The following is a 20,969-nucleotide window of genomic DNA, read 5'->3' on the forward strand; positions in this document are numbered from 1 at the left end:
CTGTCCTGTGTGGTCTAGCATGAAGGTAGTAGTGTAGCGACCCTGGTTTATGAGCGCACACTTGAGCATGCTTTTGTGGAACCGTCGCTGGCTCGCTGGGCTTCGGGACTGAAGGTTTAGGGGTCGAGCCGCACTCCCTGCCACCGGTTACACAGGTACGTGGTTGCAAAGGGCATCAGTGTCTTAACAGTGCGATTTGCCAAGGCAGGATACTCTGAGCGCAGCCCAATCCAGAAATCTGGCAGTGGCTTCTGATTAAATGAAAACATTTGCTCCCTTTCACGATATGTCTCAAACTAAACTAAGTTCTTTCTGACTTTTTGAAAATCTTTCGACCCATCATCGTTCAGTTTGTATGCACAGCTTGATTTGATTGACCCTGTATTGGCACAATGTGTGAAATTTGGATTTGATTGGGCAATGATTAAACAATGAGTTTTTTTTCTGGCTCCAAAGGACTAGCAATCTTTCCATGCCCTCATAATCATCTATTATGGATAGCCTCCAAAATTGTACTCTGTAACGGATGATTTTAAAAAGGTAGTGAAATACAATGCTCCATTCAAAACTCAAGTAAAAGTTAAATTACTTACTTTGAAAAATACTTAAAGTACAAACACTCTGAAACTCAATGACTCTAACGAGAGTATTTATATAATCTCTGGTTTGAAACGGTGGAAGATATTGTGCAGTAGCTCTTAATTTTGGATTATTTTTTAAACTATGCACATATTAGTTGAGTGCCTTAAGGTAAATGTCTTCTCCCCAAAAATAATGGAGCTTGTGAGAGTTAGCACATGGATTGTTGGCACACGTTCAATTCATCCGATCAGTCTCATTGGATGAAAACCGTGGATGGATCACTAACTAAGATCCTCTGCTCTCAGTTCTCCTGTTTCAACAGAAGCGATCTCTCAATTCCCGCCCACATCGCTTTACCTTCCTAAACCCTCTCTGTCTCACTCTAACTAACACACACACACACACACACACACACACATACATACACACACAATCTGAATCCACAGCTGCACCAATGTGATACAGGAAGAAAGTCCACTCCATCCATGTTGATTGCCATCGTGCCACACACACACGTATAAACTCACGTGCACCGAGCACATGTGGCTGTTTTTATGACATTGCCATAATGACATCCTGTTCGATTTGGGTTACAGTATGTAACTGCACCTGAACTGCAACTGATCATAACGCTAGACGTATGCATTATTTGAAAAGGGTGTGGTAGTAGAAAGACTAAAGAGTGGAACATTAAATGTATAGTTAACCTAATTTGTGCAAATATCTGACCCATTTGAAAGGTATTTGCTGGCGCCTTCATAAAAATAAACGCCATCTACCCTTAAAATGGTGTGTGGTCTGTCTGAAATCACTCCCATCTGTATGGCCTTGCCAAGAACAGCAACTATGAAGAGGAAGAAAGTTCCTGAACAAGACCCTATAGAGAGAAATAAATTGGATGGGCCGTAAAGTTTGGACTTTGGAAACTATATAATTGCATATACCTCTATAAACACAAGGGTGTCTGGTTCATCACAATTTCAATCATTTGACATCACTTTCATAGGGTTCTGCACTGCTTTGTATTAGCTGGCTTTCCAAACATGCCAGGCCTTTACTCTGAGGCATACATTTCCTGATTAGACGCAACAACGGGCAGTGGTCATCTCATAACTATTGTGTTGCCTTGCATGTTGCTATGTGACATTATACAATTCCTGTATCCATTTTATCATGTTATATCATAGAGTATCTGATCATAGCTCATTCCCTGGCCATTCCTGGATTGTGTGTAGTTTTGCCAATGTCAATATTTTGGTAGAAATGCATTACATGTGTACTGGTGTAGCTGAAGAACTTAAAAGTGCCACATGGAGTAAAAAGACGAATTGGGTTTCTTCACCGGGACAATCATTTTGTGGAATTAAGATGAATACCTCGGTGACAAAAAGCAGAAACCCCATTTATTGGCTCATGAGACTGATACAATTGGGGAGGGAAAGGTCCAAATGGGGGAGGGGATCAGAGCCGAAATTCCTGAAGAACAAAATGTTCTAGAGATGTGTTTTAGTTATACAGTTGAGTGGGAGCACGTGTTTATGGAAGAAAAGTATATGGGGGGTTCATATAAAATGTACGATAAGATGCTAACTTGTGTATCATGATGAAGACAATGTGGGAGAGAAACGGAGATAAATCTCTGATGCAAATCTTGGATTTGAATATCCCTGGGGCTAGATTTTCCATGATTAGTCCACGATTATTAGAGGTCAACTGTATACCATGTCGTCCTCATAGTTGGAAGCAAAACGTTGTTTCCACAAAGTCCTAGCATGTTAGAATCTGGTAAATTAGTATCTGTATCTGGTAAATTAGTATCTGAAAACAAACTGCTCTATTCTGTTCGTTAGGAAGGAAATACATCCAAAATTATGTTTATTTTCCCTTCACCCAAAAGACTACCTTCCTGGATCTCTATTTTATTGGTATTATCCTGTAAAATGGTTAGAAGTGCCACAGCCAAGAGCTTTCATGAGAACTCCAGCTTGGCAGGGGCTTTTCCTGCTATTAGATGAAGATAATACCCAAGACCAGTAACATGAGCCAAGGTCTTTAGTGAGAAAGGGAAAAATGCAACTCAACAAGACACATTTGTTATACTGTAGGAATGTGATATATATGGTGTAAGCCTTTTTTTTGGCTGCCAATACTGTAGTGGATTTGTTTTTATTGGTTTCAATGAAGAAGGCAGAGACATAACAACCAGGTTAAATTGAGACTTTTCATAAAAATAGTAGTTTTTTTTTCCTTCCAAAACATAAGTTTGTAGCGTTTGTATTGTGAATAGGCTCCACAATCAGTGATGCTACATAGAAGAACTATGTGGATGCATCAGTCCATCTGTGATTTGTTAACACTGGAAATGAATAACTAAGCCCAACTCCTACCAGATATTGAGTTGTATTTTGTATAGGCTACTTTTTCACATTTACAATAAATCTTACCTTTGCAATTGAATTGACCTGATCATTTGAAATGGTTGAAATTCAATATTGTTATGCATGTTCACACGGGGCCCTGCAATAACAAGGATCAATATTTTTTTGTCAATCTTATTGCAAGCTCAAAGTAATATTGTGAGGCATGCAATTACCTCGTTATTATGTAGCCATTCTTTATGTTCCACTTCACTTTCCATATTTGTGTGATTATAGTATGTTTGAGAAACTCAGTGAGGCTTGAAGGGCCGTCCGCTCAACCATCAGCGGTCTTTAACAGTGTGGAATACCAGCACTGCCCTACTGGTGTTTGAGACTGGTGCTGGAAAATCTGTCAGTCAGTTTGGAGGGTGTTTGGAGGATACCATGCAGGCCCACTTCCCAAACATATGGAGGAATTTGGACATTTCCCCTATGAATACTGTGCTGCATGAAGATAGGAAATTGTAGAATGAAGGCTGTTCTTTAGTATTCTTCTTAGAAATGCAGTTCAATACATAAATAGGGACCATAGATCCAGCAATGTGGCAGTTACTCTAATGAGTAAGTACTGTACAATCCTGACCATAGACAGGGACATTTACAGTAAGCATGTTGTCCCTCTCTGCATGGGTTTCCATGTGAGGTCCTTGCATAACCACTGAAGCCCAGGAAAAACATGGATCAGCTTCATACTGCATGAGGGAACAGTCATAAGGCGCTCATGTGTCCAAGCCAATCTCAGTTCATTCCTTCTCCATCCAAAAACACGAGCCCCCGGTACGCGTTAAAGCAAACAATCACGACAGGACCTTTTGTAAAAACAAGGAATTTGAGGACAAGGACAGATCTCTGTGTTTTGGAGATGAATGATTTTGAGAAATATTCATTTCTAATGTGAACCACCAGTCAGCAGGTCTCCATAAGGCGATGCAGATGGTTTGTGTTTCTCAGGGCTTAACTGTGTGATCCCCAGTCAATGTTCAGGAAGTTAGGCGAAGGTGAGCGGCCTCATGAGCGTGTGGATGAGGAGTGTAGTACCTCAGAATAGCATACTCTGTCCTCTCGGACTTTGCTCTTTCTTTTTTGGGGTTCTTTTTTGTTTCACATTCGTGCAAATGTTCCTGGTTACAATGGGTAGTCTAGTCAACAGGCTCTCACAGAATGCAACTGACACGTTTCACGTTTTCGTAAACCAACAACACCCAGTCCACTTCAGAAAATATGTAATGTCAGCTTTTTTTCGTCACTGAGTACCGCCGGGAGAACATTTGTTTCAGGAAGTTTTTATACCAAAAGGCACGTTTTGGCTTGATCTTACCATTTCTCCACCGTTCTGGTTCATTTCTCCACTTTCCTTTTTTGAGTTTGACTTTCGCGCACGTTCTCTCCTTCAGAGTGCAAGGCCTTTTTAGAAAATTGTTGATGGTAGACCTCTCTTTGTAGGTGCTCTCCAAAGTCAGCATGGCAAGAGGTAAGAGGTGGTGTAAGGCAGTGAGGCATTGTCCCAAGTTTAGACAAGCTTCAAGCCACATTCAATCAGCCATTAAAACAGCAGAATTGTGAATGTTTCTGGCCAACGCTGACTAGAACGTGGTCCTCATTTAATACTGTTTATTTGAAGTGAGGCTGGATCTCTTATGTTTAAAATAATCTCTCTTAACCCTGAAGTAGAATCTTGCATAATTTGATCAGCTGCGTGATTAACTTTTGTGTTCGTACATGTTAGAAATTGTGAGCTCCGGCAAAATGAAGTCTCCACCCTCTCAAAAGGAAACTCTCAGTCCCCCCCTCACACACACACATGCGCATAGCACAAGAGTTGAAGCAGTTTAAGCACCCCCTTCGTCCAATCCTGATGCGTCCAAATAACCAGTGAAGAAAACCCCCAAAATGTAATGATGCTAGTTATCTCATGCATCGCATTCAGTCCCTGCAGATTATTCAGTCTACATGCAAAATCTGCCCACACGAGATTGTTTAAAATGGCACCTGTGTGTGTGTGTATATAGCAATGTGTACCATGCAGTTATCATCTGTCATGTAAAATTGGTCATCTAAACAGACTACAAACACTACTCAAGAAGAATTATGGCGCAATTATCGGTTTGCTGATCTCCATTTCTGTATTATTGAACTAAGATATGTAATAACACTTTCTTTTTCCTTTTATTGAATATGACCAATATCTATTTCAGGTCATGGATGAAACCAAAACACAGATAGCGTGGCCTTCCAAACTGAAGATCGGCGCCAAGTCCAAAAAAGGTGAATGTTTGTTTTGATTCTACAGATACAGATCAGCTGTAATTATATAAAAGTGAACATCCCTCCTGTTTACTGCCCTACAATTCACTCCACTGTTGCTTTTTCATTTCCGGGTGTAAGTCTTTAGGTTTGTTTGTGACAGATATATGCTGATTATGTCTATACAGGAAGAGTATAAATCAGTTTATTTGCAAGGACAACATATGCTTGCTTGTTTTCCCTCTGAAAGACCCCCCTAAGTCATTTTTCTAATCAAGAAAAAGGTCACAGCAGTATATTCATATTTTGACCACTTACTCTTCTCTCTGGTCAGTCATTTCAGACTTTACACCAATTTGTAAGTTTTTTGAGGGCCCTTGAGTTAGAAGTTATGTGCATGTAATGGCTGAGTTGTTCCACTGCTCTGTTGTTCCACTGCTCTGTTGTTCCACTGCTCTGTTGTTCCACTGCTCTGTTGTTCCACTGCTCTGTTGTTCCACTGCTCTGTTGTTCCACTGCTCTGTTGTTCCACTGCTCTGTTGTTCCACTGCTCTGTTGTTCCACTGCTCTGTTGTTCCACTGCTCTGTTGTTCCACTGCTCTGTTGTTCCACTGCTCTGTTGTTCCACTGCTCTGTTGTTCCACTGCTCTGTTGTTCCACTGCTCTGTTGCCAATAAAACACTACAGCTATTTAAAGCTTGTCCGGGGGAGGGTTGGTTTTGACCTGCCCTCTTTGTTGTCCTCAAGGGAATGCCAGTGTGTCTTCATGCCAAATGTAAAATTCCAAAACTTGATGTAACTTCCTGGAAACTTTTTAACAGCTCTTCTACCCCCAGTTGATTTTAGAGTGTGCCCCACCCATACTCCCAAGTTCATTCACAAATCTAATTTCCATTGAGAGACCAGTTTGTCCATTTAATTTTCGCCCTATGATTTGTTGGGTGTCAGCCTTTTAGTATTACGTAAACCAAGAAGAGGCATGAACAATTTCCACTAATGTCTTCCAGTTATCTCATGAGTGCATGCACTGCATTTTTGTGCCTTTGGAAGAAAAACACATGTATTTGTGATCATATGTGCTTCACAACCAGAGGGGGAAGAGTACTTCTTGGTACTATAATCAACCATGTAATCTACCCAGAATGACTGGATAGCCTACACCTGTGAGTTTGATCTGAGGTTAGCCATCAACACAACTACTAGAGACAAAATGTTGGATCCCCTTTCCATTCTGCTTCTCCACTCTCTTATGTCTTGGCTATTTGGAACATCAAACTACCATTTACATCACCAGCTGTCTATGAAAGTCAATCATTTACAAATTGGGGGTTGCTAAAACTCAAAATATTTGTCTCACTTTATGTAATCATGATGTGTCGCCATTGTCTCTGAAAAGCGACACTTGTAGTATTTTACTCTGCCCTCTTAATGCCTGTGAGTCATGAGCAAATGTGAGAGTTGTTTGCAAGGCCTCCGTGCAGGTCCCCTCAGCCTCTCCATCAAAGTGTCAGGCCTTAACACCTCCTGCACCACTACCACCTGCACCAGTGTGATAAGACCAGAGTCCGGCCCCTAGAACAGCCCGTCATCAATATACTGTCAGGTGATTCATAGCAGAACAGTATCTCTGAGATGCAGGCAGGCTCATATTACACTTTACCAGAACATGTCACCATGAGAATAAATGGCTAATGTCCTTACACATTTATATGTATGACCAGTAGGAAATGCTCTGACTATCCATCTTAGGATATGTTTTGAATTGACAGCATTTTATTGTTTAACTGTTTGTTTGGTTTTCACATTATTTTATACTTGGTTGTTTCCCATTTGACCGATACACTTTCTGTTCTGAATATGCAATATAACCTATCAGTTAATTAAATACATCCTTGCATGACAATGGAAGACTTCCTTCATGGGTAGGCTTTTTTAAACCCCATTTTGGTCTTTATCACTACTCTCGACACACAGCCACAGAGTGGTGACTTACACCTTTTAATATACACATGTAAAACATTTTTTTATGAAAGACGTCACAAGTTTGTCAATATAAAAGAACGGTAGAACATATCAACAGCGCCTACTGTAGAAGGTCAGATCGAGCCTCGTGATCAAGGAAAATATTTCATTTGGCCTACTCATTATGAAGTTGGGCAGTTAAACGTCACCCAACATCAGTGTTGGGTTAGTAGTGTTGAAGTGGCCTATGGCTGTGCTCGCACGTAAAGTTTTTAGGAAAACATATTTGTGTCTTCAGTTCTGACAGTGATCACAGGCAACATGTTAGAAATGTATGTAGGGCTTTATTCTATTCCAATCAACATTGGAGAGGTTGGACATACAGTGCCAGCAATCCTCTTGACTTTTTCCACATTTTGTTATTTTAAAGCCTTATTTTAAAATGGATTAAATAAATCCTCAGCAATCTACACAAAATACCCCATAATGACGAAGCGAAAATATATATATTTTTTTATTTTAATTTTACCCCTTTTTTCTCCCCAATTTCGTGGTATCCAATTGTTGTAGTTGCTACTATCTTGTCTCATTGCTACAACTCCCGTACGGGCTCGGGAGAGACGAAGGCTGAATGTCATGCGTCCTCCGATACACAACCCAACCAGCCGTACTGCTTCTTAACACAGCGCACATCCAACCCGGAAGCCAGCCGCACCAATGTGTCGGAGGCTACACCGCGCACCTGGCAACCTTGGCTAGCGCACACTGCGCCCGGCCCGCCACAGGAGTCGCTGGTGCGTGATGAGACAAGGAGATCCCTACCGACCAATCCCTCCCTAACCCGGGCGACGCTAGGCCAATTGTGCGTCGCCCCACGGACCTCCCGGTCACGACAGAGCCTGGGCGCGAACCCAGGGACTCTGATGGCACAGCTGGCACTGCAGTACAGCACCCTTAACCACTGCGCCACCCGGGAGGCTGAAAATAGTTTTTTAAATTTGTTGTAATATTTTTGCAAATGTATACTTATTTACATAAGTATTCAGACCCTTTGCTATGAGACTTGTAATTGAGCTCAGGTGCATCTTGTTTCCATTAATCATCCTTGATGTTTCTACAACTTGATTGGAGTCCACCTGTGGTAAATTTAATTGATTGGACATGATATGGAAAGGCACAAACCTGTCTAGATAAGGTCCCACAGTTGACAGTGCATGTCAGAGCAAAAACCAAGCCAGTGAGGTCGATGGAATTGTCCGTAGAGCTCCGAGACAGGATTATGTCGAGGCACAGAACTGGGGAAGGGTGCCAAAAATATTATGCAGCATTGATGGTCCCCAAAAACACAGTGGCCTTCATCATTCTTAAATGGAAGAAGTTTGGAAACACCAAGGCTCTTCCCAGAGCTGGCCGCCCTGCCAAACTAAGAAATCGGGAGAGAAGGGCCTTGGTCAGGGAGGTGACCGGAGGTGACCAGAGCTCCGGAGTTCCTCTGTGGAGATGGGCGGCCATTCCAAAATGACAACCATCTCTGCAACACTCCACCAATCAGGTCTTTATGGTAGAGCGGCCAGACGGAAGCCACTCCTCAGTAAAAGGCACATAACAGCCTGCTTGGAGTTTGCCAAAAGTCACCTAAAGACTCTCAGACCATGAGAAACAAGATTCTCTGGTCTGTTGAAACCAAGATTGAATTCTTTGGCCTGAATGCCAAGCGTCACGTCTGGAGGAAACCAGGCACCATCCCTACGGTGAAGCGTGGTGGTGGCAGCATCATGCTGTGGGGATGTTTTTCAGCGGCAGGGACTGGGAGACTAGTCAGGATCGAGTCAAAGATGAACGGAGCAATGTACAGAGAGATCCTTGATGAAAACATGCTCCAGAGCGCTCAGGACCTCAGACTGCGGTGAAGGTTCACCTTCCAACAGTACAATGACCCTAAGCACACGGCCAAGACAACGCAGGAGTGGCTTCGGGACTCTTTATGTCCTTGAGTGGTCCAGCCAGAGCTCGGACTTGAACCCGATCGAACATCTCTGGAGAGACCTGAAAATAGCTGTGCAGCAACGCTCCCCATCCAACCTGACAGAGATTGAGAGGATCTGCAGAGAAGAATGGGAGAAACTCCCCAAATACAGATGTGCCAAGCTTGTAGCATCATACCCAATAAGACTTGATGTTGTAATCGCTGCCAAAGGTGCTTCAAGAAAGTACTGAGTAAAGAGTCTGAATACATATGTAAATGTAATATTTCAGTTTTTATGTGTAAAAACAAATGTGCACGAATTTCTCAACCTCTTTGCTTTGTCATTATGGGTATTGTGTGTAGATTGAGGGGGAAAAAACAATTTAATACATTCTGGAATAAGGCTGTAACGTAGCAAAATGTGTAAAAATTCAAGGGGTCTGAATACTTTCCGAAGGCACTGTATTTATCTTTTGTGCAAGTAGTCCAAGTTCATGGCATTCGGTCAAGGCAGGCACTCTTTACACGCTGGAATCATTTGGAAAATGTTTTGCTTTTCGGGAAATCGGCACAGCAGCAAGACCAATAACCTGAACTCGACTTCCAACTTTTTATGTTTGTTCAGCCGCCATTCTTTCACCAATCTTTCTTCGTCTTTCAGTCATTTTGCAGATGTTTTTAAAGAGGTACCTAGATCCAAATTTACTTTAATTCTGAGCGTATGTGTGGTACTTCAGGGTGTAAGCCCATGTTGGAAAAAAGTATTTGCCAGTAAGCAGAGGGGTCAAATTGTTAAATTTTTGTCAAGTGTCAACTACCAAGACTTTTCTTTTTAGCTGTATTGCCATATTTTTGCTTTTCTAGGTGTTTTGTGTGCCAAATTAACACTTAAGGTGTTCCACAGTCAATCATATGAGTACACACCGCTCACTTAAAAAATGTGTGGGTGTTCAACGTCACACATAGCAAAACTCATTTTGCCCCACTAATGAGTACCAGATGTGCAGGTTAGGCCAGTGGAAGGCCAACACGCCCTCTGCTGGTGAGATCCACCAGGGGAAGTAGATGTGGACTTCAGTCTCTTGTCACAGCTGTGTGTTTGGAATGTTTCCTTGAACCAAAGCTGTGTCAGTCACCTCTAATACTGCTGTGTTTTTCCTTTGTTTTTCTGTCTGACTGCGCCCACTCCTATCTTGATGTAACCCAATGTGGACTTGAGGCGTTTGGGTTGTTTTTGTTTCGTTTTTTTGTCTCACAGCATTTTTCTTTTCACTCTTCTGTGATCTTGCTTCAGCGTTGAGGCCACGGAGGTCCCATGTCGCACTGACGAGATCCACACGGCCTTCCACTGCTCCCACAATCCCTCCCCAGGCCCATTTAAAAAATGGAACACTGAGGCTCCTAAACACTTCCCTGCAGCAGCATTCCAGAGCCTAGCCAACCCAGATCTCTCCTCAGTAGGGCCCAGGGCCAGTTCATGTGCTTTCCTCTTAGTTTTTGTTTTGTGACTCTATGGAGAGTTTCTGTTTGGTTGTGTAATTGGAGCTTTGATGTGGTGTCCAGCCTATACAGCACAGGATACAATAACGGACTGTTCTGTTTATTTGAATGATGGTTTCATTAATAGTTTACATTTGGATGAACTCTTCTGTTCTACATTATACGGCTTTACCTGCATTTCCCTGCTCATTACCTCTAAAATCTCTAAACCCAACCAATGTCAATGGGTTTTATAAAGTGTCTGTAAACAAACTCTAAACATAAATATTTTCTTCTGTAGGAGTATACAAAGTAAATCGGAGCTATTTGGGTTGAGTGTGTGGGGAGGGGGGTTCCTGGAAGGCGCTTAACTGACATCCTGCCCCTCCGTACAGTCAAGAAAGGGGGGGCTCCTAGGAGCTGGCTCGCTGCATGCCCAGATGGACTCGACAGCCATAAGCATTAGCAGCACTGTGTATTTATGTTGTGAATTGCTGTACAAGAGCTGAGAGGGTCTCTACAAGTGCACTTTACTCAAATAATTGACATATTTGCCCAGATAATCTATTATGATGTGCAGATATTTTACATTTTCTCTGCAGTTTTTGAACAGTTGTGATGTAGTAGACACGTGTAGCCGTTTAGGTAGTATTTAGTTTAGCTTGACTCAAAGGACACAACCTTGGTGTTTGACAACTGGAGGAGGATTTAATTTATTTAACCAGACAGACAGAGGAACAGTGTTACGCCTTTGGCACTGATCGACTGGATGAGGTTTGTAGGAAGGAAGTGAAACACATGGGATTGCCTTTATCTCAGGGCTAATTTAAGGGGTCATTATTCTGTCTTTGTATCCAGTACTGTGTGACTGATAGTGATACAACATTGCTGTGTAAGAGCCTAGAATGAGAGTCATCACATCTGAAAGGAGCATTTACGGTAGTGCTTTATCTGATGTCACAACGGATCCCATCAACTCATAGGCTTGGGAAAAGGTGTTCAAATAGTCTCTTCTTGAGATCTTGATCTCTCCACCATTTTCTCTTTGTCTCTTTTTGTTCTCTCTCTGAACCTCTCTCTCTCTCTCCAGATCCGCACATTAAGGTTTGTGGAAAGAGAGACAACGTGAGGGAAGCCAAAGACCGAATCATGTCAGTCCTCGACACAAAGGTATGTATGTATGTATGAATGATGGAAAGGTTTTTGTTTTGTTGTCATGGCAACACCAACACTGACCTCCCTAAATGATCAACTAGAGGATGGTAGACACAGATGGATCCAATAAGTGTCTTATTTCATGCTCTAGAAAGCCTTGGTTTGCTTCCTCTTCAATTTGAGAATCTCAGACTTGTAATATGATTTGCCAGCAAGGTGGCCAGTGCTTAATTTCCTGAGTGTGTAATGGTTTAGCATGGCGCAAGTCTTGTCTCTATGGCAACAAACATCCTCATCCCAAAATGGGCACACCATAGCACCCCCTGTGGGCGAGTTTTATCATAACACGCCAAAGTATTTTCTCTGCACACTGACTTGTCCTGAAGGGAGGGAGGGAGAATATTCTAAGTGGAGTTAATATTCGTAACTGTAGGATGAGAGAGCGTATGCACTGCAGCTTCAATTAGCCTAGCTAGCTAACGTTAGCTAGCTTAACTAGCTTCTGGTTTGATGCAGTCGACCGATAATACGTAATCATATTTGATGATAAATAACCTAGCCATGGCAGTTATTAGTCTACTATAGCGCGAGTCAGCTTGGTTGGTTGCGGTCTCTCCCTCTCTGCTCCGTGTCACTCGCTTACAGTACAGCCCCTCCCCGCCAGCTAGAGCTGGGTGGTGGGTACTCTCTTCGTTCGCTGGGCTTGATCCTGCTAACCAAATGTCTGAACTGAATTTGGAAAAGGGGCTTTTATGTCCTCTGCGCCATCGTCTTGGAACACCTTACAAAAGTATTTTAAACTGGAAGAACTTGTCCCGATTTGTGTTTTTAAATCACTGATGAAGGATTTTGAGCCTGATTCCCTGACCTGTCAATGTTTTTAATTTGCTGTTTTATACTCTTGTGAATTCAATGGTTTTTACTAGATTACTTGTAGTTTTTCATGTTGTCTGTCTGTCTAATTTTTTTGTAATGACTTGGTGCTGCCTATCTTGGCCAGGGTGCTCTTGAAAAATAGATTTTAATCTCAATGAGCCCTTCCTGGTTAAATAAAGGTTAAATAAAAATAAAATAAGAGTGGCACCTCTCCCTCCCTCCTCTCACTCTGTATCAGCTCTGGTTAATAAAGTAGCTTAAATGACTTTTCTGCTGCTTCCTTCACTTGGATCGGACTGGGTCTGGATCCAACCAGGTCTTTACGGAATAGGCCTACTTGTCCTTGGGTCTGTTCAGAACGGGTCTCTATATTTTTTAAATAAATGTATGCATATAGGGTCCGGGTGAGAAAGCCCCAGGTCCGTTTCGGAACAGGTCCAACTTTTAGGACCCGTGAAGACCTCTAGCACATGGTCACCACATGATCGGCTACATATTGCACCCCAATGAGTTGAATATGAAACAACTATTATTAGCTGGCATTAATATCAATGGATTTTGTCAAGTGAAACTTTTTTTAAACAACATTTGTAAACAACATACTTTTAGGCTTATCTGCTTTAGCTCCATGTAATTGGATGTGATTGGTTATATTCCTCATGCCTTTAAGTGGAGCATTAGCTTCTCGTGGTGGACCCATCTGCCTGGCAGTGGTGTTGTACCAGAGCCGTGGGTGGAAGTGATGCATTATATTTGTCTTCAAAGTCATTCTACTATTATAGACTGATAGTCTAGTTTTGTTCTGGCCCGTTAGCTTATTAGCCGAGGAGCATTCAAGCTATGTCAATATATTTGTAATTTTTTATGTAACCTTTATTTAACTAGGCAAGTCAGTTAAGAACAAATTAGTAATTACAATTATGGCCTACACCTGTCAAACCCGGACGACGCTGGGCCAATTGTGCGTGGCCCTATGGGACTCCCAATCACGTCCTGTTGTGATACAGCCTGGATTCGAACCAGTGTGTCTGTAGTGATGCCTCAAGCACTGAGATTCAGATTAATTGCCTTAGACCACTGTGCCACTCGGGAGCCCCAATATTTAAGCTGTGTCAATATTCACAATATTGTCATGGATTACAGTCATATGTTGGTATAGAATTGAATATTTACGCATGTTAGATTTCTATCATATCATTCACTATTAAGTGAACATTGTCTGGCAGGCCATGCTTAAGAAGAGTGTCTCCGCCTCCTTCCTTTCCCCAGCAGAGTAACAGGGTAACCCTTAAGATGGACGTGTCCCACACAGAGCACTCCCACGTCATCGGCAAGGGAGGCAACAACATCAAGAAGGTGATGGAGGACACGGGCTGCCACATCCACTTCCCAGACTCCAACCGCAACAACCAGGCGGAGAAGAGCAACCAGGTACAGAGAGCGATACCACCGTATATGTACAATGAACAATGTATACTGGATCTGATAGACTGAATACTAGTTAATGTGCTGTGCCATCACCAACCACATTTGTGTGGGACTGTCATGGCTTCTCTGTTTGCACAGGCTGTATTTACTTTTTTTAACCACATAGAACTGGTATACAGTTGAAGTCAGAAGTTTACATACACTTCGGTTGGAGTCATTAAAACTTGTTTTTCAACTACTCCACAAATTTCTTGTTAACAAACTATAGTTTTGGCAAGTCGGTTAGGAGATCTACTTTGTGCATGACACAAGTCATTTTCCAACAATTGTTTACAGACAGAATATTTCACTTATAATTCACAGTATCACCATTCCAGTGGGTCAGAAGTTTACATGCACTAAGTTGACTGTACCTTTTAAACAGCTTGGAAAATTCCAGAAAATTATGTCATGGCTTAATAAGCTTCTGATTGACATAATTTGAGTCAATTGGAGGTGTACCTGGGGATGTATTTCAAGGCCTACCTTCAAACGCTGTGCCTCTTTGCTTGACATCATGGGAAATCAAAATAAATCAGCCAAGAACTCAGAAAATAATTGTAGACCTCCACAAGTCTTGTTCATCCTTGGGAGCAATTTCCAAATACCTGAAGGTACCACGTTCATCTGTACAAACAATAGTACACAAGTATAAACACCATGGGACCACGCAGCCGTCATACCGCTCAGGAAGGAGACGTGTTCTGTTTTTGAGTATGTCCCATTTGCTAGTTGCTAAAGTGGCATTCAGTGGCCATGTTGCAGAGAGCCGTTGTAATTTGCTGTTTTGATTGGCTGCACCATAGGAAGCGAGTGTGTTTGGGCTGGATTGAATAGACGAGCAGTAGGAACCAGCTGTAATTACGATTTACATACACCTCTGCAGGAGGCAAGCTGCCAATTTATTTGTTGTTGTATGATTATAATTTTTTTAACAATACAAAACATACAAACGACATCATACAAACGCTCACAAAGATCAACAAAATCACACTTGTCCAGACCCACCACCTCACTCCCTCAGCGCCCGCATTGCCTCAAACTACACCATTTTGTTTCTCTCCGTCGCTCAAGCACTTTCAACATTTAGATAATAACGCATTTGACCTTTCCATTTTGTTAACGATGGAGGATTGGTTGATTTCCAGTTAAGCAAACGTTTTTTCAAGATGATTTTCGGGAAAAAGTATTTTCCAACCCATTGGGTATCTCACTGCCCCCTCATATGCCATGTCTTTAAAAATATGCAGACAGACAGATTCAAAGTATATTGACATTGTAATACTTCTGACAGCCAACTTTCGAACTCCGCCCATAACTTTTGGACTTTATAACATTCCCAGAAGGCATGGATTATTGAATCATTGTTAGTTTTACACTTAAGAGGTGACTCTGCCGTTGTGCTGTAGAAATTGTGAATTTTTACAGTAGTTTATACTGGATTAAGCATACATTTTTGTTAACTGTAATTTGGTTAGATATGTTACAACATTCCCTCCATCTTGTAACAACATCAGCTCTTTTTAAGTCTTTGTTCCAATAGTTTATGTTTTCTAACAGAATGTCAGTTGGATAGGCTCTCTGCAAGGTTTTGTATATCTTACCTATCATATGAATATCCTTTTCTGACTCAAATAGGATACCCTCAAGATTGCTTGGATATACAAAAGATTTTGAAATAAATGTTGTGATATTAAACTTTTATGTTGCAATGTATTTGAAAATATCTACATTGGTCAGTCAAAAATTGCTTTTTAATAAATGTATTTCCTGTTACCAAGTCATTTCCGGTTTCTATGCCTTTAGTTTTAAATGTGGACCAATTTATCAGAGAATTCTGAAAAGCTATCCAAGAATTGAGGTTGTTAATGTTCTTAGCTTTATCCTTTGAAGATAGACGTGAAAAAATTCAGCATGTGCATCTTCAGTACCTCTTTAGTGCATCTTCAATATGTACCCCATTGTTCCTCTTTAGTGCATCTTCAATATGTACCCCATTGTTCCTCTTTAGTGCATTTAACAATATGTCTCAAGTTAAAGCTCTGGGTGGCGAGTTGATACAATTCTGGAAGGTTAAAACCACCCTCTGACTTGGGAAGATGTAAAACTTTCCTTTTTATTCTGTGAGTTTTATTTGCCCATATAAAGTTTGTTATGACCGAGTATACTTCTTTAAAGAATGTCTTCAGTGGGGTGATTGGTATTACTGAGAATAAGTCTGAAAACGTTGGTTTATTCTACCTGTAAGATTTATGGGAAGATTATTCCATCTAATTAGATCTGCTTTGATATTGTTAAGGAATGGGATAAAGTTACCTTTTATATATTGTTGTTGTCACTCATTAAGTATCTTATGTGTTTAATATTTTTTGTGGTTCACTTAAAGTATTGCTGTAGATCGAGTTATTCTGATTTCTTTCCTATGGGCATTTATTATTTTTCTCTTTTTTTAGTTACCAGCTAGTCTTAAAGACTGGGGCTTAATTTGTTTTTGAAGTTCTGATTTAAATTTAGTCCGGAGTGATGGCTCTGTCGGCCAAAGCCTGGTTTGCGCCGTTATGGTGAGTTACCGATGAAGGGCTTAAAAAGGGAGAGAGGAAGAGAGAGATTACCGATCCGCTGGCAGGATATCTAATAAAGGCTTTTATCTTTTTTATTTTATTTATGTCATAATTATTTTAATCACAGGCCCACAGTCAGGATGTAAGGCAATGGCTGGGTCTGGGTTCTTAAAGATGGTAAGAGTCTCCAAACCACCTTCCTCTTTATGGTGTTATTCTGATCGGGTTGTGATGAAAAACAACATTTTTTTGGGGGGGGGGGGGGGGGGGGGGTTTATACAGCTAGCCAGCACTTGTACTTGACCTCCCCCTCCTTCTAGCTCTGACTCTACTGACAGCTACATTACTGAGGAAAAAATGACTTTCAATGCCTGTGATATGTGGTTGTCCCACCTAGCTATCTTAAGATGAATGGACTAACTGTAAGTCACCTGATAAGAGCGTCTGCTAAATGACAAAAATGTAAAGGAAATGAGAATGATGGGACTAAATGGACATTTTGCCTAAGGTTCTCTTTTCACGGCTTTAGATTCCAGTTTTGATGTAACGGTAATAGCTAAACTATAACAATGACTTCTGTCTGTCCATCTGAACAGGTGTCCATTGCAGGCCAGCCAGGAGGGGTAGAGGCAGCTCGATCCAAAATCAGAGTAAGTTGGATGTCATTTCTATGGAGGTCTCTCTGAGGTCTGAGCTATAGAACTGTTATTGTAAGCATGTGTCACTATAGTCATCCTTTAGTTGTCTTTTAACTGCATGTGTTAGCTGTGGAGCCTGTGAACTCTGTGGTAATGCTCTGGCCGTAAACCATGTGGAACAGGGTACAGAGCAACCGGTTCAAGCCCAGCACACAATGCGTCTGGCTTGGTAGAGCTCCTGATCCATCTCAGAGGAAGGAGGGCCATTCCACTCGTGTGAGCCTCTGCGGTCCAGACCTTCCTCTTGTTTCTCCGCCATCACAATTCTTTGCACGCACGTGCTCCCTCTCCGAGTGGACCAAGACAAATAAGCTGAGTGCGAGAGAGTGCACGAAAGAGTGTGTTTTCACAGACAACAGGGCGCAACCCAGTTCATGCACTTCCTTGATAAAAAAAGTTAACAAATGGAATTTGGAAGTAGCATTTTAGGGTACCGTTGTTGTAGGAAGGGGTTTATAAAATAAGCTGTAATAGCCACATGATCTGTTCTACCCTCCAAAGAACACGCAGCCAGCGGATGAGTGGGGAGGATCAAAGACCACTTTCCTCTGACATCCTGCCTGCTTCTGTCAGTCCAAGCAGGACTCCTCGCCTCCCGAAGCCAAACACCTAGCAACCATACCAGTCCACCCAATCACTTAGCACCCCTCGCCCCAAACAGCAGCCCAGCTACTACCCAAACCTGTACCCTGTCCTTACTCATGCCACTCAGTACAACTATTCACACCTGTACCCTTTTGGCATATTCTTTTCATACTGCCCAACCATATGACAACATCTGTACAGCCAACCCACATACGGTATTAACACCTACCCAGCTACCATTAACCCAAACATCCAACAACCCTCCACCCCTTCACCCAAATAAAAACCCTACTCTGCTTCGTACTGATGTTGGCTGCCATAAAAAATGTAGGAAAATAAATGAATCGTCGCCACTTCGATATACGCTATCCTCTAGCAGCAGGGTTTAGAGACGACCTTTCAGAGTTTGTTTGTTCCGGAGCAGCCTCTGCTGTTTTGGTTAACAGTACATGATCCTGGGTGGCCTCATCTGTCTCTGCCTGGGACCAAAACAATGATTGAATGGATTGGATGGGTTTTCCCTTCCCTGTAGTGCAGATGTGGAACATCCCTTGTTTGTCCCGGAACGTTGGTCTTCTGGCTGTTTTAAAGGGAAGACTCAGATTGAGTTGTACCCTTAAACTTGATTGTGTATAATGAACGCTTTTGTCTGTATTTAGTCTTTGTGTAGTCGTTATACAGTCTTTAAGCAATGTCTTCCTTTCTGTCCTTTTGTCTGCTTGACTCGTTCACACCTCCAGATTGAATACATATTAAGTTTAGAGTTGGCTGTAAGACCTGTTTTAAAAAGTTGATGGTAGTTCTATCTAAGCTGTTCTTGATTCAGAGCGCCTGGTTGGGCCGTTCTGTTTGTCCACTCTGTGTTTCCATACTCATTGGCTCTGACTTTACAGTGGAACTCCTGCAACATGATATAAAACTAGGCCCAGAAACATATGGGATTAATCATGGGTGCATTTCTTTGGTCGGAGTAATTCATGCTGTTTGTCCTTCTCTGGCAGCCTAAGCTATGGCGCACTGCCCAAGACTGAGTGTTTGGATAAGTCTGCCGTGTGTGTGTGTGTGTGTGTGTGTGTGTGTGTGTGTGTGTGTGTGTGTGTGTGTGTGTGTGTGTGTGTGTGTGTGTGTGTGTGTGTGCGCACATACATGAGTAGACTTATGTGTATGTATGAACTTGTCAGCAAATTCTCCTGGCCTCCATCTAGGCTGTTTGAATGACTGCTGTGATTTGAGTGATGGAGTCCACTTTTAGTCTCTGTTCTCTGTGATGGCTTGACTTGATGTATTATTTAGTGACTTTACCTTAACATTCACAGTCTGAGTATTAACAGACTGTCTAGGAGCAGACATGATCTGCTACTACAGTGTTGTACTGTATGTTTAATCAGCTCCCAATGGAAGTCTGCTGTAGCATGTGTGTGATGAAGGGCCTAACGCCTCCGGTCCCTACTGAGTACTGGCACAGTTGAACCCATTGTGATAGACAGCAGTCAGTGGTTTTATTGAGTTAAAACATTTCTATGCCATGTTTGGCCACTCCCGGCTGAAGTGGGACATGTAATGTCTGTGTAGATGTGTACATGCCAACCCTGTCCTACCTGAGCATTCCAAACTAGTACTTTTTGGTGCCAGGGAAAATGTATGGGAGTAAAAAGTGCATATTTTCTTTAGGAATGTAGTGGGGTAAAAGTTGTCCAAAATATAAATAGTAAACTACAGATCCCTCCAAAAAACAACATAAGTAGTATTTTTACTTATTTACTTTACACCATTGACTGCATGTATTTCGCTTTCTCTCACCCTTTCTCTCACACACTCTTTCTCTTGGTCTATTAATCTTTATCATTCTCAGGAGCTGCTCCCTCTGGTTCTGTCGTTTGAGCTGCCAGCCATCGTGCAGCCTGACCCAGGCTCCCCCACAGTGCAGCACATCTCCCAGACATACAACCTCACCGTCTCCTTCAAGCCCCCCACACGTCTCTATGGGACCACCGGAGTGGTCCGCGGCTCCCAGAACAACTCTAGTTCCGTCAAGGTGAGGCCCAGCAACACCCCTCACATCTACCCACCAACATACCACAGTACTTAGTGAACAGCAGGGGTTGGGGCCTAGTGGTTCGAGAAGTGGACTGCTGTGACCAGAGGGTTGCTTGGTCAGCTCCCTAGTGGGAATTACAGTACTGTTGCCTTTAAAACCAAGCACTGTTCTCTAGCCCATGAGCAAGTAAATGTCTAATATAAGTTGTCTGGAACTCCCTCTTCCTCTCCCCTTCTCCCCTGGGTCTCAGAGCTGTGGCTGGTGCTCTGGAGCCTTTCTCATCACTCAACCCAACACCCCCACCCCCCACCTAACACTGACCCACCCGCACTCTGGCCATCAGTACAACCCAGCCTAGGGGAGTTAGTGGACGGGGTCAGTTTAACTTGGGATGCTGGCCAGATTGGGGCTGGGGTTTTGGGGGGAGTATGTATGCTATGTAGTGAGAGACCTTGCTCTGTAAAAGGGGTCTGCCAAAGCCACTGTAGATTACTGTGCTGGCCTCAGGCTGGAGTTCCATCAGAAGGCCTTCTAATTCATCCAATGATTGTTTGCGAAGGCCTAGAATCAGACCATTCTGTTGGCTGCCAGGTGGCATTGAAAAACAGTGGTTTACTGTGATGTAAACTATGGTTGAAATGTTGTTGGTTCACTAGCTGAGAGTGAACACTCTTTTCATTGGTTTTTCTTCCTGCACTTTTGCCATATTTGGATGTGCAAAATGAATCTCATTTTTTACTGTGTTTTCCCTTGACCCAGTCGGTAACTTTAGTTGAGAGTGCTGTCCACACAGTCGCTGACCTTTGCTAGCTCCTTTGAACAGAGTGCCTGGACATTTAAAAAAAGATATTTCACCTTTATACACCTCATTTACAACTGCGACCTGGCCAAGATAAGGCAAAGCAATGCGACAAACAACAACACAGAGTTACACAT

The 20,969-nt window shown here is 42.3% G+C and overlaps 1 protein-coding gene across 9 annotated transcripts in view; it reads left to right on the forward strand.

The window, feature by feature from the left end:
* LOC110529720 (protein bicaudal C homolog 1) overlaps nt 1–20,969 on the forward strand; it is a 71,823-nt gene that overhangs the window by 32,646 nt on the left and 18,208 nt on the right. For 7 of the 9 annotated variants that reach the window (XM_021612186.2, XM_021612209.2, XM_021612216.2 and 4 more), the window contains exons 3-7: nt 5,198–5,267; nt 11,744–11,823; nt 13,954–14,115; nt 17,309–17,362; nt 19,848–20,030. In XM_021612186.2, the coding sequence (XP_021467861.1) occupies nt 5,198–5,267; nt 11,744–11,823; nt 13,954–14,115; nt 17,309–17,362; nt 19,848–20,030 (549 nt within the window). The remainder of the gene's footprint in view (nt 1–5,197; nt 5,268–11,743; nt 11,824–13,953; nt 14,116–17,308; nt 17,363–19,847; nt 20,031–20,969) is intronic. The other 2 variants (XM_021612193.2, XM_021612250.2) reach the window with 1 other exon arrangement.

Source organism: Oncorhynchus mykiss, chromosome 1, assembly GCF_013265735.2.
Source record: "Oncorhynchus mykiss isolate Arlee chromosome 1, USDA_OmykA_1.1, whole genome shotgun sequence".
In the NCBI taxonomy this organism is placed as follows: Eukaryota; Metazoa; Chordata; class Actinopteri; order Salmoniformes; family Salmonidae; genus Oncorhynchus; species Oncorhynchus mykiss.